The 26,390-nt window shown below is 44.6% G+C and overlaps 1 protein-coding gene across 7 annotated transcripts in view; it reads right to left on the reverse strand.

The window, feature by feature from the left end:
- SLC2A9 (solute carrier family 2 member 9) overlaps positions 1–26,390 on the reverse strand; it is a 574,319-nt gene that overhangs the window by 410,498 nt on the left and 137,431 nt on the right. For 5 of the 7 annotated variants that reach the window (XM_069744845.1, XM_069744847.1, XM_069744848.1 and 2 more), the window contains exon 2: positions 1,201–1,260. The exons of 1 other annotated variant lie outside the window; for it this stretch is intronic. In XM_069744845.1, the coding sequence (XP_069600946.1) occupies positions 1,201–1,260 (60 nt within the window). Of the gene's footprint in view, positions 1–1,200; positions 1,261–13,881; positions 13,949–26,390 lie in introns of those variants that run through there. One more of the 7 variants, XM_069744846.1, reaches the window with a different exon arrangement.

The following is a 26,390-nucleotide window of genomic DNA, read 5'->3' on the forward strand; positions in this document are numbered from 1 at the left end:
CTATTCCAAAGATATACCCCCTGGAAATAAAGATGTTATGTGCCCCTCCATTCCAAAGATATACCCCCTGGAAATAAAGATGTTATATGCCCCTCCATTCCAAAGATATACCCCCTGGAAATAAAGATGTTATGTGCCCCTCTATTCCAAAGTTATACCCCCTGGAAATAAAGATGTTATGTGCCCCTCTATTCCAAAGATATACCCCCTGGAAATAAAGATGTTATATGCCCCTCCATTCCAAAGATATACCCCCTGGAAATAAAGATGTTATGTGCCCCTCCATTCCAAAGATATACCCCCTGGAAATAAAGATGTTATGTGCCCCTCTATTCCAAAGTTATACCCCCTGGAAATAAAGATGTTATGTGCCCCTCTATTCCAAAGATATACCCCCTGGAAATAAAGATGTTATATGCCCCTCCATTCCAAAGATATACCCCCTGGAAATAAAGATGTTATGTGCCCCTCCATTCCAAAGATATACCCCCTGGAAATAAAGATGTTATGTGCCCCTCTATTCCAAAGATATACCCCCTGGAAATAAAGATGTTATATGCCCCTCCATTCCAAAGATATACCCCCTGGAAATAAAGATGTTATGTGCCCCTCCATTCCAAAGTTATACCCCCTGGAAATAAAGATGTTATGTGCCCCTCCATTCCAACGTTATACCCCCTGGAAATAAAGATGTTAATTTTCCTTTCAACCAACAAGGCGGGTGTCACTGGTCTTTGTGAGTGTGGCTGTGTTTTGATTGGACAGTATCAGAGGAGAAAAAGCAAACGCCCTCACAGAAGTTCTGTCATATATGCGAGGTTAGTTGAAGGGAAAATTTACATCTTCAGTTCCAAGGGGAATAACTATGGAATGGAGAAGGGCAGAAAAAAAAGTGTTCTAGAATCAGCAAAGCAGCGATAATCAGTTTAAATTAAAAAAAAAATCCAATGAAAGGTCTCTTTAAAGTATCATGAAATAAAATACATCTTATTTAGCAACCATTATAAATGTTTGAGAATTTGGTATTTTAAGAGACGTTTGGAGTATTTTGAAAAACAGTTTGCTCCTCTGACTAAACAGAAAATTCATCTTTTTTAACATTTTTAAAAGCAATTTCTAAAAAAAAGATGAAGCAATTAGAACTGACAAGTAAATGTCATCTGTAGTTTTACTGCCTAAATTATCGCTGGGATCGGTTACCTTTTTAGAGTTTTCTACTTTCACATTAATGGGTGGTTCCATATTTTCATTTTCTTTTCCCTATTGAAGTAAGTACAAGTTACGGTAAGTATTTTGTTATCAAGGTAAAATATACATAAACAATATGGATAATGGTATTGGGGCACAATTCTTGATCATTGAATACAGGTTTGATGGAGGATGGATAATACTATGGGATTGTTTTCAGAGGTCCTTAGTTCCAGCTAAAGGGGTTTTCTCATGATCAAAGTCAATTTTAGTCAACGTTTTATTCAAAACATCTTTGAATAATAATAATTTCCACAATTGTATGTGTCTAAAATGTTCCTGTGCTGAGATAATCTTGTAAATGTGCCCCTGCTGTGTACTGTGTAATGGCTGTGTCTGACCGTGCAGGAACATGGTCTGATCATACCACAGCTCCTGGGCAGGTTAATTATTGCTTAAAAACGGGTGATAAAAGTCAAATGGTGCAAAGTTATTAAAGGGAACCTGTCAGCAAGATTGTGCTGAATAACAGACAGTGAATAACAGACAGTGTCAGGTCGGTGCCATTATACTGATTACAATAATACATGGGTGATGAAATCTGTCTTGTGGTTCTTGTTTAATCTTTATTTCAGTTGTCAGTTAATGAGATTCTTGTGCTCTGGTGCGGGCCTGTGGGTGGGACTATGGGGGGTCTTTATGTGGTGCTCTGCTTACATATTCCTGTGCATGGCTTCTGACAGGTAACTGAGGCCTCACTGATCTGCCCCTATTTTACATAATGAATATTATATATATTGTAAAAAAAATCACCTTCAGCAGGCAGTCGCTGGCGCTGAAGCATGATCGCATATGTAATGTGTATTTAATTGTTTTATTTAAAGGGAACCTGTCACCCCCAAAATCGAAGGTGAGCTATGACCACCTTCATCAGGGGCTTATCTACAGCATTCTGTAATGCTGTAGATAAGCCCCCGATGTATCCTGAAAAATGAGAAAAGAGGAGATTATACTCACCTGGGCGGGCGGTCCGATCCGATTGGTGTCGCAGTCCGGATGGGGCCTCCCATCTTCTTACAATGATGTCCTCTTCTTGTCTTCACGCCGCAGCTCCGGTGCAGGCGTACTTTGCCCTGTTGAGGGCAGAGCAAAGTACTGCAGTGCGCAGGTGCTGGGCATCTCTGACCTTTCCGGCACCTGCGCACTGCAGTACTTTGCTCTGCCCTCAACAGGGCAGACAAACTACGCCTGCGCCGCAGCCGCAGTGTGAAGACAAGAAGAGGACGTCATCGTAGGAAGATGGGAGGCCCCGGACCGGACGGCGACACCCATCGGATCGGACTCCCCACCCAGGTGAGTATAATCTAAACTTTTTTCTCATCTTTCAGGATACATCGGGGGCTTATCTACAGCATTACAGAATGCTGTAGATAAGCCCCTGATGATGGCGGGCATAGCTCAACTTCGATTTTGGGAGTGACAGGTTCCCTTTAATGATATAAGTATATTAATTTTAAAAAAAGCCTCCTCCAAGATGGCGCTGCCGGCGCCTGTGCAGTAACAGCCATCAGCAATCCGATAGATGCTACTGCATAGGCGCCGGCAGCGCCATCTTTGAGGAGGTAATTTTTTCATGCTGCAGCGCCGCCGCTACCGCCGTCGCCTGCTGCAGGCGATTTTTTTTAAACAATATATATAATATTCATTATGTAAAACAGTTGGCAGCTCACTGACGGATCTGTGATCTGTCAGCAACCATACCGATGAATACCCAATCAGAGCAACACATGAAGACTCCCACAGGCCGCCCCAGAGCACATCACTAACTGAAAACTGAAAATAAAGATTAGACAACAACCACAAGACGGATTTCGTCAACCAAGATATCATTTAAATCACTTTCATCGGATTTCATTACCCAGGTATCATTGTAATCAGTATAACGGCGCCGACCTGACACTGTCTGTGGGTTACTGTGCACAATCCTGCTGACAGGCTCCCTGTAATGAAACCCAATAAGAAAAAATATGTCTTGCCCAATATACATGCATTTAGGTAAAAAAAAAAAAAGGGTGTAAAAAATTGTATCCATATCTTTTTATAGATCTGATTAATCTGAAATATGGTTTGGGCCACATCGAGTTATATATATTGAATGTCAAGAAAGTGAGAACGTGAGTTCACAAATAAAATATTTACTATGAAAATCACCCATCATTGTATGTAGTAGCCAAAATCAGTATTGTGGGTTACAGCTAAGAAACTCGACAAGGATACAGTTAATCCACATTTATTTGTTACCATAGCACCAATGAATACAGTAAATGGCGTAATCTGCAGTAAAACGTAAATTCTAACCTTAGGAAGGTTATTATGGGGGAACTGCAGATAGGACTGAGAGTGATTCTGATAAAGAACAGTGGAATGTATGAAACGGAAAATTACGGTATATGGAACTAACTGGCGCTGCTTTATGCCTGACCATACAAAATGCCAAGGAAATGAAAAAGGATGTAGTAGGGATCAAAGCAAGGTCATTGTCTTTTCCAAGGTCATTTGCTTTTTTAATGCTGAGCATATAGCAAGGGTTTCAGTTGGTCTCCTTAGAGATGAGAAGATTATGGATATTAATTGGCCGATAAGAGCACACATATATATAAATAAAATGTAAAAAAGTTACCACAGTGAAATCCATAATAGTTTTTTTTGCCCACATTCCAAATGTTCCATGACTTAAAGGGAATGTGTCGTCAAATAATGAAAGGTTGTTCAAATCAGAGTTTTGTGCTTTGTGCATTTTTTACAAAGTTTAGTAATTCTTTTTTATTCGGATTCCCATGACAGCACTACGAGAGAGGGGATCCGCCCTTCAGGAACAGGAAACCTACAGATACAAAAGGGCGATACCTCTCCCTATGCATCAGTTGGTTTCCTGTTCCTGGAGGGACAGGATCCTACAGATTTCATCTCGTAAGGAGCCCAGGCCAGCCGGTCGAATCTGGTAGCGGAGGGGTCTCCTACCTCGACCGGTGCGGAGAGTCCTGGAGACGCCACGGTGGTCCAGGCTGGACTGCACGTCAGTGGCGTTGGCAGCAGGGAGCAGGGTCCGGAGGATTCCTTGTCTCCAGAAGCCGGCGTTGGTAAGAGTTGTTTCCCCCCCCTGGGTCAGGCGACGGCGGTGGGGTGCGGTGGTGTGGTTGCGGCGTCGGAAGTGGAGCGCCATCCGGAGCACTGCTGGGCATTCCCGGCGTCCTGCATCGCTCACTGAGCGTTTCCGGAACGCTGGGGCGCCGGGGGTGGAGCCGGCAGGTGCTTCCGGTTCACAGGTTGACTGCGCATGCGCGGTCATTCCAAAATGGCGGCGCCCATGGTCCGGACGCCGGTTTTCCTGTATTACCACCACTGACCTCCCAGCTGCAGCCTGATCATCAGGGGCCAATGGGGAGCACACCAGAGGGCCTGCTGACCGGAATACAGGGGGATATAAGCAGGTGTTGGCGATAGAACCCTGCTTTTGGCCACAGCTTCATCATGGCAGATGATGGTGAGCAGCAGCCTCAGCTTCTGGATAAAGTGCGGCAGGAAGCCGTGGGGAAGAAGATCAGAAGTGACCAGTCCAGCCGTAAAAGCTCGTCCAGGCAAGGATCTAGAGCTTCGACTGGCAAGGAGCCCCCTCGTGTTCCGGTACCTTTTTCTTTGGCGTACACTGGTAAGTGATCTACGTGAATGTTCACTCAGTGACGCGGGCCCCTTATACTTTGTCATTCTAGGGGAAGAGAAGTGCAAAGTCTAAACATAAGGAGTGTGCCCTGTGTGAAGTCCCTTTACCAGATTCTTATCCTAAAAAATTGTGCGCCTCCTGTATACAACAGATGGTGAGGTCTACAGGAGTGGAAGGGGTTGAGTGACATCAGGCTAGATAGATGGATCTCCCTTATTGTCCTCCCCTAGGTAGCGGAAGAATCTGCTTCTACGGCTAGTCTAAAGGAGATGATCCGTATGGAAGTTAAGGAATCCCTGCGGTCTCTGTCCCAGGCGGGAAGTTCAAAACAGAGAGCTTCGGTGATCTCAGATTCTTCGGAGGAAGATAAGGACGAAGGTTCTTATGGCTCAATTCTCTCTTCCTCGTCATCAGAAGAGGAATCTGGCCGATTCTGTCTGCCTCTGGACCGGGTGGATAAACTAGTTAAGTCAGTCAGAAATACGATGGGCCTGGAAGAGCCTAAGACTCAGCTTTCCCGTCAGGAGCTAATGTTCAGCGGCTTGGAACACAAGAAACGCAGATCCTTCCCGGTGAATGATAAAATTCAAGACCTGATCCTCCGGGAATGGAAAAAACCGGAGAAGAAAGGTTCCTTGCCACCAGCTTTAAAACGCAGGTATCCCTTTGAGGATGCGGCTGTGGACACCTGGGACAAGGCCCCTAAATTAGATGCTGCAGTGGCAAAGGCATCTAAGAAAGCAGCATTACCTTTTGAGGACATGGGGTCCCTTAAAGACCCTCTTGACAGGAAGGCGGAGATCTTCCTTAAAGGTACGTGGGAGATGGCAGCCGGATCCTTGAGGCCAGCAGTGGCTGCGACTTGTACAGCCAGATCCCTAATGGTCTGGCTGGAACAATTGGAATCCCAGCTTAAAGAAGGCGCTTCCAGAAGTTCTATTCTAAGTGCGCTTCCAGTGATTCAGGATGCTGCGGCTTTCCTGTCAGACGCGTCGGTGGACTCGGTCAGAATGGCGGCCAGAGCAGCAGGACTCTCCAACGCGGCTCGTAGAGCCTTATGGTTGAAGGGTTGGTCGGGGGATATTCAGTCAAGATCCAAGTTATGCGCTATCCCATGTAAAGGGGAATATCTCTTTGGGCCAACCTTGGATGAGCTGCTCGAAAAGGCTGGGGATGATAAGAAGAAATTCCCTAATTTGTCATCAGCTTCTTACCGGCGTCCATTCATCAGGAGGAGATTTGGTCGTGGAAGAAAGCGCGCATCCTCACCCTCTAGAGAGAATTTTAGATGGGAGGATAGACGCAGGAGAGGTACGGGTTACATGTTTCGCCGTTCCTCAAAAGAACGTAAGAAACCAGACCAATGACTAGCGATCCCTGTGGGAGGGAGATTGTCAGCCTTCTCTTCCGCATGGACTAACATCACAAATAGTGTCTGGGTCCGAGGTATTATATCGGAAGGTCTAAAGTTGGAATTTATTCACTGGCCTCGGGATAAGTTTATGCTAACCCCCTTACGTTCCTCCACTATTGAGCAGACGGCCTTAGAGTCAGAGGTCATGACTTTATGCCTTAAAAATGTACTGATTGAGGTTCCGGAGTCAGAGAGAGGAAGAGGATTCTACTCTCCTCTTTTTCTGATTCAAAAACCAGACAAATCATTCAGGACTATTATTAACCTTAAATCCCTTAATGAATACCTGGTTAATACTACCTTTAAAATGGAGTCAATCAGCTCTGCAATAAAGATGTTGTTTAAACACTGCTTCATGGTAGTTGTGGACTTAAAGGATGCATACTATCATGTTCCTATCCACGGAAACTTCCAGAGGTTTCTACGTGTGGCGGTGTCTATGGGAGGTATTGTTCGCCATTTTCAATTTAGAGCCCTTCCCTTCGGCCTCTCAGCATCTCCCCGTGTATTTACTAAAATAGTTGCGGAGGTCATGGCGCACTTACGTGAATCCGATATCCTCATTGTCCCTTATCTGGATGATTTCCTAATAGTTGGGAACTCAGTAGACCATTGCCTTGCTCAGGTTAAAACAGCTATATCTAGGCTAGAGAATCTGGGCTGGATCATAAATTATGATAAATCCCGATTACAACCCCTAAAAACCCAGAGATTCCTAGGGCTGCTGTTAAATTCCGAGTCCCAACAATGCTGTCTTCCACCTGATAAATTACTTCATATCCAACAACAGGTGTTAAAAGCAATTAATAAACCATCCATGACCCCTAGACAGGCTATGTCTTTGTTAGGTTTCCTAACTTCCTGTATTCCCGCCGTCCGTTGGGCTCAGTTCCACTCCAGGCCTTTACAGTTTGACGTACTGCATTATGATAGAGCCTTACAAGGTTCCTTGCAGGGTCAGATGACATTGAGTCCAGTGGTTCTTGCATCTCTTAGATGGTGGCTAGAGGAAGACAATCTGTCAGCAGGAGTTCCCTGGGTGATACAGGTGACTCGGGTAATCACAACGGACGCCAGCCCCACGGGGTGGGGGGCACATATGGGTGACGTTGTAGTTCAGGGTCTATGGGACCCCCAAACGTCAGCCTCTTCCAATCAGAAGGAGTTGATGGCAATTGAATTCTCAATTAAGAAACTCCTCGTGTATCTACAGGGTCACCATGTCAAAATCCTCTCCGACAATCAGGTGGCAGTGGCCTACGTGAATCACCAAGGTGGAACTCGCTCCGAGTCCTTGATGGAAATAGCGGACCGCCTGCTCCAGATAGCGGAAAACCATTTTCTATCTTTATCCGCAGTACATATAAAAGGGAAGGAAAATATAAGAGCAGACTTTCTAAGTCGAAACACCTTAAGACAAGGAGAATGGTCTCTGAACACAAAAATCTTCAACCAGATTGTCCGCAGGTGGGGTCATCCAGAGGTGGACTTATTTGCCAACAAGGACAACAGAAAAACAAGAAAATTCTGTTCCTTGAATCCCAGGGAATATCCGCTGGCAGTGGATGCCTTCCTGATCAGATGGGATTTCCGGTTGGCTTATGCGTTCCCCCCGCTAAGCCTGATACCTCTGGTGGTCAGAAAGATAAGGGAGGATCAAGCGAGAATCATACTGATCGCTCCGTTCTGGCCCCGAAGGGCTTGGTTCTCCTGGCTCAGGACCATGTCTGTGGAAGACCCCTGGGTACTGCCGGACATTCCGGACTAACTCCATCAAGGTCCGATCAACCATCCACAAGTGAAGGGTCTCCATTTGACGGCATGGTCTTTGAGAGGTCACTGTTAAAAAACAGAGGATTTTTCTCCAAACCTCATTGATACCCTTATGAAGAGTAGGAAACTCATAACAACTAAGATCTACTCTAGAACTTGGAGGAAGTTTCCGGCTTCTTCAAATTTTAATATTGAAGAGGGTATACCAATCAACCAGATTCTAGAATTCCTGCAGAGGGGGCTAGAGCTAAATCTATCCACAAGTACACTAAAAGTACAAGTCTCAGCCCTAGGGGCCCTATTTTCTTGTAACATTGCTGGTAATTATTGGGTATCAAGGTTCATCAAAGCAGCTAGTAGATCCAGACCTATACACAGGAATAGGTCAATGCCTTGGGATCTCAACCTAGTCCTCTCAGCCTTGACTAAAGAACCGTTTGAGCCTTTACATTCAGCCTCACTTAAATTACTATCCCTCAAAACAGCATTTTTGGTGGCAATTACATCTGCTCGTAGGGTAGGAGACATACAGGCTCTTTCTAGGCTGTCCCCTTATACAGAATTTCTACAGGACAGAGTAGTCCTCAGACCAGATCCAGCTTATTTACCAAAAGTGGCCTCAGAATTTCACAGATCTCAGGAGATAGTGTTACCGTCATTTCTCCCTAATCCTTCTAATTCCAAAGAGGAGTTACTCCATACATTAGATGTTAGGAGATGTCTATTAGAATATATATCAGTCACTAATGCTTGGAAGAGAGAGGATGCATTGTTTCTATCCTTCCAAGGTCCCAGGAAAGGTCTTAGAGTTTCAAAGTACACGCTAGCGAAGTGGATTAGGGAGGCTATCTCTCTGGCTTATACTGCAGGTGGAGGTCCAGCTCCGCAGAATCTGAGGGCACATTCCACCCGCGCCATGGCTACATCCTGGGCTGAAAGATCTGGAGTGTCGATCGACCAGATATGTAAGGCAGCTACATGGTCATCCCCTTCCACCTTTTTCAAGCACTATAGGTTGGACTTGGGGTTCTCTTCTGATCTCACGTTCGGGTTAAGGGTGCTGCAGGCTATAGTCCCTCCCTAAGGTAGTTTACATCTCTGTAATTCTCTCGTAGTGCTGTCATGGGAATCCGAATAAAGCATTAAGCTACTTACTGGTAGCGGCATTTTTCGGAGGCCCATGACAGCACCCTTAGTTCCCTCCCTATTCACGTGGGGGTTGCACTTCCTATAGTATATATAATGAAATAGATAGATCTCACGTGTGGTATATAGTTCAATATGATGGATTATTTTTGTACATAAACTGTATATAATGTATATTTGTGTGCTACTAACCGCGGTAGTCCTCTCAGGCTCTGAAATACAACTGATGCATAGGGAGAGGTACCGCCCTTTTGTATCTGTAGGTTTCCTGTTCCTGAAGGGCGGATCCCCTCTCTCGTAGTGCTGTCATGGGCCTCCGAAAAATGCCGCTACCAGTAAGTAGCTTAATGCTTTTCATATCATGATTCTTATTTAAAAAAAAAAAGAAAGTTTAGTAATCTTGCTATTTTCACACTGGCCACTGGGGATATTTTTGGCTCGCACTTAATGTCTTTATCCAAAAGAGCTTTCAGCAGGCTCATTATCATCAGAGGCATGGTGCAATGACAGGTAAAACAACTGATAACACGTTTCACCATTCAGGTGAGGTGATTTCACAACTGACCCTGCTTCCCTTCCTTCACAAGTACTTTTGCTCACGCTCCTTAGATGCTTCAATGCAAAACATAGGGTCTGAGTCAGTCTGTTTCTCCTAATGTGCATGGGGATTTCTTGAACCAACAGAGAATTTAAAAAAGCCTCAGTGGCCAGTGTGAAAATTGCAAGATTTTTATTTTTATTTACTGGATTTGCAGACTATACAGGTTATCCAAGGAGGAACATCATTCATGTAATTAAATTTATATTCAACGCCAGATAGTAACATAGTAACATAGTTAGTAAGGCCAAAAAAAGACATTTGTCCATCCAGTTCAGCCTATATTCCATCATAATAAATCCCCAGATCTACGTCCTTCTACAGAACCTAATAATTGTATGATACAATATTGTTCTGCACCAGGAAGACATCCAGGCCTCTCTTGAACCCCTCGACTGAGTTCGCCATCACCACCTCCTCAGGCAAGCAATTCCAGATTCTCACTGCCCTAACAGTAAAGAATCCTCTTCTATGTTGGTGGAAAAACCTTCTCTCCTCTAGACGCAAAGAATGCCCCCTTGTGCCCGTCACCTTCCTTGGTATAAACAGATCCTCAGCGAGATATTTGTATTGTCCCCTTATATACTTATACATGGTTATTAGATCGCCCCTCAGTCGTCTTTTTTCTAGACTAAATAATCCTAATTTCGCTAATCTATCTGGGTATTGCAGTTCTCCCATCCCCTTTATTAATTTTGTTGCCCTCCTTTGTACTCTCTCTAGTTCCATTATATCCTTCCTGAGCACCGGTGCCCAAAACTGGACACAGTACTCCATGTGCGGTCTAACTAGGGATTTGTACAGAGGCAGTATAATGCTCTCATCATTAGGTTATATTTTGATAGATTGGATAATTCTGAATGCGACTAAACCAAATATGTTCATTTTTTTTGCTTTTTATTGTTTTATCTTGAATGGGGCATAAGAGGGGTGATTGAAGTTTTATAGATTTTTAATATTTTTAAAAATATATTTTTTTAACTTTTTATCTGCATTAATAGTTCCCATAGGAGACTTGAAGCTGCGATGTTCTGACCACTTCACCCCTGTTATGTCCAGCAGAAAACTTGATCTTCTCTGAACGCCGGCAAAGGATGGGCATTCATAACAGATCAGCAATAGCAAGCAAGTTGGGCTTCTGCACACAGCGCGCCAATGGGTGGGGTTCATTGACAGCGGCATCTCACATTTTAAGGGCAGTCTCACACGTCCAGATAATTCCGGTACTGGAAAAAAATCGGTACCGGAATTATCCGTGTCCGTGTGCCCCTACATTTCTGTGGCACATCAGTGTGGCACACGTGCGGCCCACTGGGTACCACACGCACCGTGCTGGGTACCACACGTACCAGCATCTGGTGCTGAAGCTCCATTCATATCTTCCCTGCAGCAGCATCTGCTGCAGAGAAGATATGAACAATTGTGCCTAAAATAAAGATCTACGTGCCCCCCGCCCTCCCACCCCCTGTGCGCCCCCCCGCTGTTCTGAAAACACTCACCCGGCTCGCTCCCTCGCTGTCTCTGATTCTTGAAGCCCCACTCCAGCGTTTTTTCTATTTTAGTGCTGGAATGGTGCCTCAACACGAAGTCCCTTGACCCTCGTCTTTAACTCAACAGTGTCCATCTTCAGCTCTTCCTTGTGCAGTTCAGGTTCCGCACCGCCATCTTATGGAAGCAAGTTCTGACTGACCGGAATTGAGAGGTAAAGGTCACCATCTCTCAGTGTAAGTCTATGAGACCCTCGTTCAGGTCTTATTTTGACTCTCGTAGACTTACATGGAGTGGTGACTTCACTGGAGCGATCCGGCAGATTACAAACTGCTGGAGACTGACCGGAGTGCTGCAGGAACAGATGAAAATTACAGCTAGCAAGTACACATGTGGTCAAAATTGTTGGTACTTCTCATTTAATGACAGAAAAACCCACAATGGTCACAGAAATAACTTGAATCTGACAAAAGTAATAATAATAAATAAATGATCTTTGAAAATGAACAAATGAAAGTCAGACATTGCTTTTCACCCATGCTTCCACAGAATAAAAAAATAAAATAAAACTCATGGAATAGGCCTGGACAGAAATGATGGTACCCCTGAAAATAATGTGACAAAAGGAACATGTTAAATCATGGTGTGTCCACTAACTGGTATCACAGGTGTCTACAATCTTGGAACCAGTGAGTGGCCGGTATATAGGGCTACAGATACTCACTGTGCTGTTTGGTGACACGGTGTGTATCACAATCAACATGGACCAGAGGAAGCGAAGGAAAGAGTTGTCTCAGGAGATTAGAAAGAATATTATAGTCAAACATGTTAAAGGTAAAAGTTATAAGACCATCTCCAAGCAGCCTGATGTTCCTGTGACTACAGTTGCACATATAATTCAGAAATGTAAGATCCATGGGACTGTAGCCAACGTCCCTAGACGTGGCCGCAGAAGGAAAATTGATGACAAATAAAAGAGACGGATAATACGAATAGTAACAAAAGAGCCCAGAAAAACTTCTAAACAGATTAAAGGTGAACTTCAAGCTCAAGGAACACCAGTGTCAGATTGCACCATCCGTCGTATGAGCCAAAGTGGACTTCATGGGAGATGACCAAGGAGGACACCATTGTTAAAAAAAAAACATTAAAAAAACAGACTGGAATCTGCCAAACTACATGTTGACAAGCCACAAAGATTATAGAATAATGTCCTATGGACCCATGAGACAAAAATGGAACTTTTTGGCAAAACACATCAGCTCTATATTCACTCACAGAAAAATGAAGCATATCAAGAAAAGAACACTGTCCCTACTGTGAAACATGGAGGAAGCTCTGCTAGGTTCTGGGGCTGCTTTGCTGCATCTGGAACAGGGTGTCTAGAATCTCTGCAGGGTACAATGAAATCTCAAGACTATCAAGGGATTCTAGAGAGAAATGTGCTGCCCAGTGTCAGAAAGCTTGGTCTCAGTCGCAGGTCATAGGTCTTGCAACAAGATAATGACCCAAAACCCAAAGCTAAAAACACCCAAGAATGACTAAGAAGAAAACATTGGACTATTCTGAAGCGGCCCTCTATGAGCCCTGACCTAAATTCTATTAAGCATCTTTGGAAAGAGCTGAAACATGCCGTCTGGAAAAGGCAACCTTCAAACACAAGACAACTGGAGCAGTTTGCTCTTGCGGTGTGGGCCAAAATACCTGTCGAGAGCTGCAGAAGTCTCATTGACAGTTACAGGAATCGTTTGATTGCAGTGATTGCCTCAAAAGGTTGTACAACAAAATATTAAGTTAAGGGTACCATCATTTCTGTCCAGGTCTATTTCATGAGTTTTCATTTTTTTCTTAATTCTGTGGAAGCATGGTTGAAAAGCAATGTCTGACTTTCATCTGTTCATTTTCCTAGATCTTTTATTTATTATTACTTTTGTCAGATTCAAGTTATTTCTGTGACCATTGTGGGCTTTTCTGTCATTAAATGGGGGGTACCAACAGTTTTGACCATGTGTGTATGATTCTAGGGCAGGGAATTTTATCTTAGTAGCACCACTCCAGCACTGCAATTAAAAAAAACGCTGGAGTGGTGCTTTAAACTGTTGAAATTAGACAGCAATTTAACTCCCTTCTCAAGAACGACTGGATTTTTGAGTTTATAGTTTACTGCTCAATTACTAGGTTACCGGCCACCTCTGCAGTCTATCAGGGGTGTCCGGTTTCCTGGGTACAGAGTCAGGGCTTACAAGCTGTTTGCTATACAGCGTCCAACCGCTAGTCTGAAGTTGGTAAGTTTCAGTGCCCCTGAGATTTTATGATGCTGTAGAGACAAAGCTGCCTCTGCTTGCAACAAGGAAGACACACAGTTCAGACCAGCAGTGAAACCGTGCCACTGATCAAAACTGTAAATCTTAGTTCCTAAAGAAAAATTCGACAATCCATTTTAACTCTTGCAGCATAAATTCATTATACTGAATCCAATTAATTTACAGTAGTAACCTTTCAATCCTTAAAAAGTCATAGCTAGAAATCCCCATGAGTGGACGGTCCACCTACCAGCTGGCTGACTCCGTTTTCTTCTTTCATTGTGTAATGTGTCCTCGCATGACTTCACAAATGTTTTAAAGGAACTTGCGAGTGGGACCAAAACAGAACTGCACGTTAATCATTAAACACATCAGCTTTTATTGGCCCCAATTTCGCAGAATTATTTTTTTTATATCGATAAATCATTAACAATTATCAATAGAAAGTCATTCAGTTTACAAGTCATTACACGCAATTACTAGTTATGCTATGGACTTGGTGAAGAGTCTGAGCCGACACCGATACCTACCCGAAGCTTCACCATTCAGTTTATGAACATCACCGAAGCTTTTCTTTCACCGGTAGCAAAACTTCTCTTCAACCATCAATCTAGCACCAAGAGTAGCACCGCCATCCTACCAAAGCTGTACCCCTTTTCATTAAATATCTATGTCCAAAACTCCCATTACAGATTTCATCATATTTGACCAGACGAGAGAAATTACTTTTACTTTTAATTCCCATATTTTACAGTTAAACAAAAACAACCAATGGGCAGATCCTGGGAAGCCAACATCCTCATTGTAAGTCATCATGACATTATCATAGAGAGAGGGAAATGGGAAAGGAGAGTCAGCCAAGTTGCAGCTTCACACGGACAAGCCTGAGGCAAAAGAGGGGAACGAAAATCCAGCGAGGCAGCAGGTGTGTACAATAAAATCCAAATTTATTATAGAAAAACCGAACTAAACGTGCATGGCAGTAACAATGTGACTGAGACCTATGCGTTAAAGCTCCTTGGAGCCTCACTTATGGTTATGGATGCCTGTGCGAACATGGCTTTAAAAAGAACATAATAATAATAATAATCTTTATTTTTATATAGCGCTAACATATTCCGCAGCGCTTTACATTTTGCACACATTATCATCACTGTCCCAGATGGGGCTCACAATCTAGATTCCCTATCAGTATGTCTTTGGAATGTGGGAGGAAACCGGAGTGCCCGGAGGAAACCCACGCAAACACGGAGAGAACATACAAACTCTTTGCAGATGTTGTCCTGGGTGGGATTAGAACCCAGGACCCCAGCGCTGCAAGGCTGCTGTGCTAACCACTGCGCCACCGTGCTGCCCACATGAAACAGGAACAGGTATGGTAGGTTTCACGCCAAGATCAGATTAGCATATTGCTTAATGGATACACCTGTTTCTGTGTAATCCTACCTGCAAATGTGTTAAGTGCAAAAAAAAGTGCAAAAAAATAAAAAAAACCTACAAATATGCAAATAACATGGTCATACAACAATATAAGGTATGTACCAATTCACAAGTACTGCAGGACGAGGTCATGCCTAACATTTAACCCGCAAGGACAGCTTGTATTTAATAAAAAAAATACAAAACTATTGAGATATTCATCTAATACATATAGATGAAAGTGTCCGAATAAAATGCAATGTGGTCTGAAAGCCCTGAGGTCCTTCAATGGACCCTGTGCCATCTAGATGTGGGCACCAATTGTGTCAAAGTGATTTCTTGCTGATCTGGGGGAGTAATGCTTCTCCTTTTGGAGACCACCAGTGTGCATAGGTGTTGAGTTCCCGCAGCTGAACTGGGGGAATCTCAAACCATGTCTGCTGCGGTCTTCCATTCTACTCCAGCTGCAGTGGAACCTGCTCAGCGGATACATCGGTCCCAGCATCTGTCTCAGCCTGATACTGTGCGAATGGTTACTGCTGCCTTTCCAGGCTCTGCCTTTGTAGCCAGCACTGACCAGCGGCGAGAAGGCTTTTCTGGGACTAAGTCCTGCTTTTCACGCACTGGCCATGCGCTAGTATCAAATGTGTTTGGCTTATGCCAGTGGATACTATACCACTCTATACATATTTGGTGTGAGGCTGTAGCTTTGGGACTGTACACTCAGGCAGGCAGCCAGCGTCAGTGGAGGCAATTAGCCTTGGCTTAGCATCTGGTTCCTTCATGTGTGCGGTTAGCACAGAAGAGTTCCAGATAGCACAACCCTTAGTTAGGGTAATAGTTTTGTGTACAGCATTACTCTGTGAGTCAACAGAGATCGCTTTCAGTTCACACGGGGTGAAGCTTAACCCACGTGTGAGCTGAGAGGTTATCCGCCGTTGCTTTGCAGCAGATATCTCTGCACGGTGGACCCCGGGCTGCAAACGCACCTTGTAGCTACCCATCTTTACTCGGTGCGTTCTGCTAGCCCTAACAGTATACTAGCGCCAGGGTCTGGCTAAGTAATGGTGGACGAACAGCAATTGCAGGGGTACATCCAGCGGCTGGAGGGCAGGTTGGTGGCTCTCCAGCGTGCAACCTCAGCTGTGGATGTTACCGCAATAGCTGTTCAGGCTGATAGTGTGGCTGCAGCAACTTTAACCAATGCCACCTCTGTTCTGTCCTTATCCCACCTCCTGCTGCCAGAGAAATACTCTGGTGACAGTAAATCATGTAGGGGTTTCATGAGACAGTGCGGTATACACCTCGAGCTCTTGGCTGCACGTTTTCCCACAGAGCGAGCAAAGGTGGGATTAATTATTTCTCTTCTGTCGGACAGGGCATTGGAGTGGGTTACGCCACTGTGGGAGCGCAACGATTATGTGGTGCAGAGTGCTCCTCAGTTTTTGAGCACTCTGAAAAAAGTCTTTTTAGGACCCCGAGTCACCCATGATATGGCGCTCCAACTGCTGGCATTGACTCAGGGTTCGTCCATAGTCAGCCATTTTGCCGTCCACTTTTGGACTTTAGCAGCCGAGCTGGAGTGGCCGGATAAAGACCTCATCCCGGTATTTTGGAGGGGCTGGCTGACCATGTGAAGGACGCTTTGGCCACTATGGAGATTCCCGCCACACTGGAGGAGCTCATAGTAGTATCAACTCGCATCGACCTTTGTTTTAACAGAGGTTTTGGCTGGCTCCCACATTCGCCAAACCTCTGGAATCTCCGGTCAAGGCGTCCGAGTCACATGAGGCCATGGAGGTGTCACGAGCGGGGTCTAAGTCCCGGACCACACTTGCACTTAAGGTCTGCCATGTTTGCCGGCAGTGAGGACACCTTGCCTCCAGATTTTCTCAGTGGTCGGGAATACGTCAGCGTCTAGTGGTCGTCGTCGGAGGTACACTAGACACAGCGATGTTATCCTCCAAATTGTCCTTCAAGGGGACAATTAGCACATGCCCTTCCACTCTTATGGTAGAGCATTGCATGGACTCCAGGGAGGAGGGCAATTTTAGGTCATCTGCTTTTGCTTTTGCTCGCCAGGCCTGTGACCGTTCGAGTGGTAAATTGGTCAACACTACCCTCACAGATTACACACCAAACCATTCCATTCACTCTTTCCATGTCTCCATCTCATCAGGAGATTATTTCCCTACTAGTCAATCCCGAGGGAATTGATGAGGCCCTGTTGGGGATACCATGGCTACTCTACCACTCTCCTCATATAGAGTGGTCCTCAGGGAGAATTCTGGGATGGAGTAAATCCTGTGAGGGTAGATGTCAGAGGGAGTGGGTTCAGGTTGCTACAACTGATGTACCCGCAGATCTTTCCTCTCTCCCCAAGCACTATTGGCCCTATGCGGACGTGTTCTCCAAAAGGGCTGCAGAGACCCTTCCGTCTCACCATGCTTATATCTGTCCTATTGACCTCTTGCCTAGTGCAGAGCCTCCCCAGGGATGAGCCTATCCGTTATCTCTTCCGGAGACTGAGGCAATGTCCCAGTACATCTGAGAGAATCTGGCAAGAGGATTCATTAGGAAGTCAGTGTCAGCTGCTGGGGCTGGGTTCTTCTTCGTGCAGAAGAAGAGTGGAGAACTACGTCCATGCATAGACTACAGGGGTCTTAACGCCATCACCGTTAAGAATTAGTACCCACTACCCCTGATATCTGAGCTCTTTGATAGGCTACGGGGAGCAAGGGTATTTACTAAATTAGATCTGTGGGGTGCTTACAACCTTATCCACATCCGTGAGGGGGACGAATGGAAGACGGCTTTTAAAACCAGGGATGGGCACTATGAATATCTGGTGATGCCCTTCGGGCTCTGTAATGCCCCAGCCGTTTTCCAAAACTTTGTGAACAACATCTTCCAAGATATTCTCACCACCTCGGTCATAGTCTATCTGGATGATATTCTCATCTACTCTCCAGATATTGACTCCCACCGGAGAGATGTTTGCAAAGTCTTTGACCTCTTACGGGCAAACTCCCTCTATGCCAAGTTGGAGAAGTGTGTGTTTGAGCAGGAGTCCTTGCCTTTCCTGGGCTATATCATCTCTGCCAAGGATTGGTTATGGATCCTGCCAAGCTACAGGCTCTGAACCCCATTCTCCTAAAGTGGTGCAGCGCTTTATAGGGTTCATTAATTACTATCGCCAGTTCATTTCCCACTTCTCAACTTTGGTAGCTCCCTTTGTTTCCCTCACCAAGAAGGGAGCAAACCCCAATTGTGGTCGGAGGAGGTCTCCAAGGCCTTTCTCGCTATTAAGTCACACTTCGCTAGTGCTGCCATTCTACATTGCGCCGATGAAGATATAATGGAGGTGGATGCCTCGTCAGTTGGTGCTGGAGCAGTCCTCTTCCAAAAGGATGCTCAAGGTCAGAAGTGTCCTTGATTCTTCTTTTCCAAGACCTTCTCATCAGCAGAGAGGAATTATTCCATCGGGGACAGGGAGTTGCTAGCCATGAAGTTGGCTTTTTCAGAGTGGAGACACCTCCTGGAGGGGCTCGCTTTCCCTTCCAAGTTTTTACAGACCACAAAAATTTGGTGTACTTACAGACAGCCCAGCGGCTAAATTGTCACCAGGCCAGATGGTCCCTGTTCATCTCCCAGTTCCATTTCACCCTCCATTTTCTCTCCAGGGAGAAGAACATTCGTGCCGACTCTCTCTCCCGCTCCGTAGTGTCATCAGAGGAGGAGGAGGAGCCTCGGCTTACTGTCCCATCTGAGAGCCTGAGAACCGTGGCTTCGGTTTTGCTAGAGTCTGTTCCCCGGGCAAGACTTTTGTACCATCTAATTTGCGACTGGCGGTTCTCTCTTGGGTGGACATTTTGGGACGAAGAGGATATTTGAGCTTCTGGCGAGGACATACTGGTGGCCGCATATGGCTCGTGACGTCGGGGATTATATTCGGACGTGTGTCTCCTGCGCGACGCCCATCGGACCCGGACCGCACCAGACAGCCCCTGGGTGAGTATAATCTAAAGGTACCTTCACACATAACGATATTGTTAACGATATCGTTGCTTTTTGTGACGTAGCAACGATATCGTTAATAAAATCGTTATGTGTGACAGCGACCAACGATCAGGCCCCTGCTGGGAGATCGTTGGTCGCTGAAGAAAGTCCAGAACTTTATTTCATCGCTGGATCTCCCGTGGACATCGCTGGATCGGCGTGTGTGACACCGATCCAGCGATGTCTTCACTGGTAACCAGGGTAAACATCGGGTAACTAAGCACAGGGCCGCGCTTAGTAACCCGATGTTTACCCTGGTTACCAGCGTCAACATAAAAAAAAACAAACACTACATACTTACCTACCGCTGTCTGTCCCCGGCGCTCTGCTTCTCTGCACTCCTCCTGCACTGGCTGTGAGCGTCGGTCAGCCGGAAAGCAGAGCGGTGACGTCACCGCTCTGCTTTCCAGCCGCTGTGCTCACAGCCAGTACAGGAGGAGTGCAGAGGACAGCGCTGGAGGACAGACAGCGTTAGGTAAGTATGTACTGTTTGTTTTTTTTACTTTTAGGATGGTAACCAGGGTAAACATCGGGTTACTAAGCGCGGCCCTGCGCTTAGTTACCCGATGTTTACCCTGGTTACCGGCATCGTTGGTCGCTGGAGAGCGGTCTGTGTGACAGCTCTACAGCGACCAAACAGCGACGCTGCAGCGATCCGGATCGTTGTCGGTATCGCTGCAGCGTCGCTTAATGTGAAGGGGCCTTAACTTGTATTTCTTATCTTTCAGGTTACATTGGGGGCTTATCTACAGCATTACAGAATGCTGTAGATAAGCCTCTAATGGCGGTGCCACAGTTTATAGGGCCAAAATGAGGTGACAGATTCTCTTTAAGTGGTTTCCGAGAGCTGCTATTTTCCAGTCTATGTTCCTGCCTTCAGTTGTATTTATACAGATGATGGCAGTGACTGATCAAATCAGCACTTGTGTCTCCCTAACTCTATCGATAAACAGCTGCAGGCTACTCTTCCTGAAAGCATACATCAGCTGTACTCCTAATGAGTACGTTCTGATATCAATGTAGCTGAAAGCAAGGAAATATACTGGGGAAAGTCAGGAATTTGGAAGCCTCTTACATGCAATTTTTTACATTAATGTAGTCAAATTCCCTTAAGTGATTTGGAAAGTTTCATAAATTTTTGTGTTGGACAAAAATATTATTTAAAAAAAGTTGACTTATTCTTTAAAAAATGTTGACCATATCTGACATCTGTCATTATAGCCGGCATGTGGTTGTGTATTACAACCGTTGCCCCACTCGTAATCAAATAGGCACAGGGCAGTGTTGTGACTCAATGTATGCTCATCATAATATGGCAGAGGTCTGCCAGAAATGATGAGCATGTAAGGAAGTGGAGTGACTCATACGACACAAACGTGGTGTGAAGCCTTTATGAGAGGATGCCGACATCTAGTGTTCAGGGGTAATAGAGGTAGGAACTAAAAAGGACACAGGTAACATAGTAATATAGTAACATAGTTAGTAAGGCCAAAAAAAGACATTTGTCCATCCAGTTCAGCCTATATTCCATCATAATAAATCCCCAGATTTACGTCCTTCTACAGAACCTAATAATTGTATGATACAATATTGTTCTGCTCCAGGAAGACATCCAGGCCTCTCTTGAACCCCTTGACTGAGTTCGCCATCACCACCTCCTCAGGCAAGCAATTCCAGATTCTCACTGCCCTAACAGTAAAGAATCCTCTTCTATGTTGGTGGAAAAACCTTCTCTCCTTCAGACGCAAAGAATGCCCCCTTGTGCCCGTCACCTTCCTTGGTATAAACAAATCCTCAGCGAGATATTTGTATTGTCCCCTTATATACTTATACATGGTTATTAGATCGCCCCTCAGTCGTCTTTTTTCTAGACTAAATAATCCTAATTTCGCTAATCTATCTGGGTATTGTAGTTCTCCCATCCCCTTTATTAATTTTGTTGCCCTCCTTTGTACTCTCTCTAGTTCCATTATATCCTTCCTGAGCACCGGTGCCCAAAACTGGACACAGTACTCCATGTGCGGTCTAATTAGGGATTTGTACAGAGGCAGTATAATGCTCTCATCATGTGTATCCAGACCTCTTTTAATGCACCCCATGATTCTGTTTGCCTTGGCAGCTGCTGCCTGGCACTGGCTGCTCCAGGTAAGTTTATCATTAACTAGGATCCCCAAGTCCTTCTCCCTGTCAGATTTACCCAGTGGTTTCCCGTTCAGTGTGTAATGGTGACATTGATTCCTTCTTCCCATGTGTATAACCTTACATTTATCATTGTTAAACCTCATCTGCCACCTTTCAGCCCAAGTTTCCAACCTATACCAAAAGGAGGTACCAAAAGGAGGAGGACTGTTTGAGCAGGAGGAAAAAATCACACAGATACACAGGAGGCATGTGAACTGCTCTGACGCAACAGAAAAAAATAAAATCCACCGGGGCCAGGACAGAAGCTCAGTCATCGTCAGAAGTCACCGGTGGAACTAGGCCTGCACTGGCTTCCAGCCAAACTCTAAAAGATCAATGTCAGAAATGTATAGCCAGTATCAGAAGTGGATGAACTGAGGGGTACAAGGTCTTTCCAGAGAATAAGGAATTATAAGGCTACATCACACTAGCAGTATTTGGTCAGTATTTTACATCAGTATTTGTAAGCCAAAACCAGGAGTAGAACAACTAGAGGAAAAGTATAATAGAAACATATGCACCACTTCTGCATTTATCACCCACTACTGGTTTTGGCTTACAAATACTCAAGTAAAATACCGACCAAACACTGCTAGTGTGATGGCAGCCTAATAGTGGAGGACTGGTTAGAGGGATGGAACTTCAATTGTGTGAGAGAGGTCTAGTTAAAGGGACGAAACAACGATCGCATGAGTGGAGGCCTGGATTAAAGGATGGAACCTCGATCGGTGAAAGGAACAAAACCACGATCGAGTTAGCGGATAAGGACATGGGTTGTCTCTTAAAAACTGAAGACAACGGGAACAGGTCTATGGCAGAAGGGATTATCGATGGCCTGCAGTGTTAGACTTGCGGCCTAGCAGGAGTGTGTGGTTTGACTCCTATTAGGGCCTGGAGGGGTGACCTCCATTAGAAGTTAAAGCTGCCAAGAGAAGGCCTCTACGGATTCAGCTCGGTCAGTGACGGTTGACACTCCGAGGTATCCTTGATATTATCATGTAGTGTATATCCATACTAAATACTGGATTAGATTTTATTATGTGCCATTTGTGAATACTGACGTTATGGGTGTAATTGTATACAGTATATGTTCTTAGTGAGCAGCTCTATAGAAGTAAAATTGAAGAAAACCCAAAGGTATGAACTGGGGTATAAACTGCTGTACATTCAGCCTGTAAGCGCACATTCACACTGGCCACTGAATAGAAAAAAACAAAGACTGAAACATAATGATTGAATACCCTGCAGTCAATAAATAAACAGCATAATGCATGAAAATAATATATGGACTGTCCCAGTTAGGGTCACCGTGAAGTGGTGGGAAAGATTTAGCATTTTGTTTTTATCAAAAAACATGTATCGTATATGCTGTTAATTTTTTCACTGCAGGGTATTCAATCATTGTGATTCTGCCTTTGTTTTTTCTATAGAAATATAATTGAGTCACGCAAGGTGCGTTAGCTTGACAGGCAGGGGCTATCTGTATAGAGAAAGTTAGAGATATCTAGTCTAGCCTAACGGTGTCGCACTTCGTAATACGGAAGCACCAGGTTTATAATTTTATAGGGCAGTGGTCAGGTTACCAGGACAAGAATTAGGAACAGAGGGTAATCAATAGGCCAAGAGAGATTGTAGGAATTATGCTGCATTGTTGTTATATGAACGGCCATTTTCTTAATTTTGCATATTGTTTTGCTAAACCTGTACATAGTTATTAAATGACAACTTGTTTTATTGTCCCACTGAGTCTGCGTTTTCTGTGCCGTTACTTTCCCGCACCTGTTTAAAGGCATACAAGTCAAGAGCACTTCGCATGTTTTACCTCTAACACTTATAGAACAGTTTGCCGCCTGTTTAGGAGAGCACAACATCTTTTTTTAACATATATTTAGAAGGAACACAGTTTCCAAGGAGATTTCGGAGACTACACCCGTGGGCAGAGTAGGTGAGATCATGATAAAACTGAATAAAAAATAAGAAGCATATAAGCTCTACCCTCTAATTATAACCAAACACTACAAAGCACGCCACCCTATGTCCCATTATAACATTGGAAATGCTGAGAAAAAAATACAAAATATTATTTTAAAATATGCATTTAGATAACACCTAAATTATCCGAAGCTCACTGTCCTGAGGCCTCTCATGCTACAGCTTTCACATTGCATTCGGACACACGTTCGTTGGCCCCGTTAGAGCTTGCGTCCAAAGCCCCCCACACAAACCGGAATTAGGGCGTTTACACAGATGGGTCCATAGACTATAATGGTGCTGGCAGAGACAATGTGCGCTCTGACATGCATCATTTTCAGGCATGTACATCTACTGGAGCTGGACACTCAGATGTAGTCTACCACGTCAAGCCCTGAAGTCAAGTCAAGCAAAATTGTAACGTGAATGGAGCCTAATATGTGGACAACTTTCTTTATAGTATGATCTGAAACAGAGAGGTTTGATGAAGCCTAAAATGTCTAAATTATTCAATGCACCAAACATATTCCCTCTACTGGTGCCTCACTGCAGTTGCATTGTCAAACTATGGTACATTTATCCTTGAAAATCACAAAGAAAGAAAAAATATTCCTTAAACTGCAGCAAAAATAAAATTCACCGTCCTGACTAAAACTGTGCTGCCAGAACTATCAAAACTGTTGGATATGAAAACAACTAAAGGAGTTATTCTATTGCACTCCGTGGTTTTGCAGTCCCCATTAACTCCAGGCTTAGGGACTGTAGCTCCCAGGCAACCCCTGGTGGAGTCTGACATTGCTCTGCCGGATAAGTTGTCTGGGGGTTGGGATAAGTTTGTGGCTTTCATGGAGGCATGCAAACTTTATTTTAGTTTGCAGCTTCACTCCTCAGGTACCGAGTAGCAACGGGTGAGGATTGTAATTTCTCTTTTCCAGGGTGACCCTCAAGCCTGGGCATTTTCTCTCCCATCTGGCTCCCAGGTGGTTCAGATGGTTGAGGAATTTTTCAATGCACTTGGTCTTTTCTAAGAAGACCCTGACTGAGTCTTTCTGGCTAAGCCTAAACTATGTCAGCTTCAGCAGGGAGACTGGCCAGCAGAGGGGAGGAGTATTGCTCCGATTTCCGTAGGTGGTCTACGGATACTAGGTGGAATGACTCCGATCTCCATAGTCAGTTCTGTCAGATGCTTTCTGAGAGTAAAGTAAAGTATGCCTTTGCTATGTATGAGACCTCGGTTTCCCTGGAGGTGGCCATGTCTCTAGCTATCTGTGTGGACTGTCGTCAATGGCAGAGACAAAGACAAGCCTCAATTTTTGGGGGGGTTGATAGTCAATGGAAGCTAGGTATGAGTCTACCGAGCAACCCATGCAGTTGGGTTGGGGGGATGTCACATTTTATCGATCCTTCTGCAGACTTTTTTAAATGGCCCTGTCCATCCAATGAGGCATTTGCAACTTTAAACTGATGTTTTGCATTTGCACCAATTCTTATACAGCCTGATGTCACTCAGCCACTCTTTGTAGAGGTTGACTTGTCAGAGGTGGGGGTTTGCGCTGTATTGATGCATGGTTCATCTCCAACTAAATGGAATCCTTGTGCATACTTTTCCAAGAAACTGTCATGCACCGACAAAAACTATGACATTGGTGATAGAGGACTCTTGGCAATAAAATGGGCCTCTGAGGTGTGACATCATTTTTTGGATTTGGGATCTGTAGTTGGAAGCTTTATCTCATTGTTTTCCAGAGAGAGGAGGTAATTGTGAGCCGGTTCCTATGTAACAGAAAGTGGTTGGTATTTATTGCTACTATATGTTCTAATCTGGAGAAGGAGGTCGTAGAGGGTCAGGAGACTGCCCCTGCTGCCTGTCCTTCAGGTAAATGGTTTGTCTTAAAATTTTGAATTAACATCACGATTTAGTCTTTGCCAGGACATCCTAGGAGTAAAGCCACCACAGATTTTCTTGCTCATCATTTTTGGTGGTGTGAGGTGCACCAGGATGTTCCGTAGTATGTAGCTTTCTGCAATACTTCCTCGTATCCTAAGACTCCACATACTCATCCATCCGGTGCTCTTCAACCTGTAGACAATGGACTCATGGTATCTATTATCTGTAGATTTTATTACCGATTACTAAATAACCATTGTTATGAATCTACTGGCAACATCCCTTTCTATGGGGCATATGGTTTTCATTCTCAATTCTGCTCCTTCAATAGGAATTGTTTTTCAGGAGTACCTGAGGAGGAATGGTTTTCTTCATTTATTACATCAGTGTGGCAAGATGTCCTTAATAATTTGAAGAAGATGGGTCCAAATATAAGAGTATGGCTGATCTGAGACGCTTGGTGGGTCCGGACCTGTGGGTTGGGGATTTGGTGTTTTTGTCCTTGAAGAACATTAAGTTGAAGGTTTCTTCTTGGAAACTGTGACCCAGGTATATCGGCTCAAAGACAGTTGCCATCATTAATCCAGTAGTGTTTCCCCTTGCCTTGCCACCCACTTTTAAGATTCATAATGTGTTTCACTGATCACTTCTCAAAACATACATTGATTCCTCTGAGCCATCTCCAACACCACCTACACCAGTCATTGTTGACAGGAATCTGGAATTCCAGATAGTGAACATATCTATTCTCACTTTGCATGCCGGTCTCTTCAATACTTGATACATTGGAAGGGTTATAGTCCTGAAGAGATGCTGTGGGTGCCATCATCTGACGTTCATGCGTTCATGTTGGTCAAGTTTCTTTCATGCTTAACATCCAGATAAATCAGGTTCGGAGATTCTAGAGGTTGCTTTTAGGAGTGCAGGTACTGTCTCAGGAATACAGCAACAGAGAAGGGCCAGAAGATCACAGCCTTTGGTCACACGAAAGCCTGCACTGATTAGAACTGCTTCACCATGCTTTTAAACAGTGCAGTTTTTTCCCTTGCTCTGTCATGGCAAGGGTTCATTAGTTCAGTTGGTCTCTTTTAGCTCTCCATCCTGAATTGCCTCAGCTGTTCTGTGTTGGCGACTCCCCTCTGGTATAATATGCTCGCCACTGGCACTTGGGAATTGCCAGTTATAGTTCTACTTCCTGGTTAGATGTTGGAGGAGAAATTCAGTGTTTTGGAATAGCTGTT

Source organism: Ranitomeya imitator, chromosome 1, assembly GCF_032444005.1.
Source record: "Ranitomeya imitator isolate aRanImi1 chromosome 1, aRanImi1.pri, whole genome shotgun sequence".
Taxonomy (NCBI): Eukaryota; Metazoa; Chordata; class Amphibia; order Anura; family Dendrobatidae; genus Ranitomeya; species Ranitomeya imitator.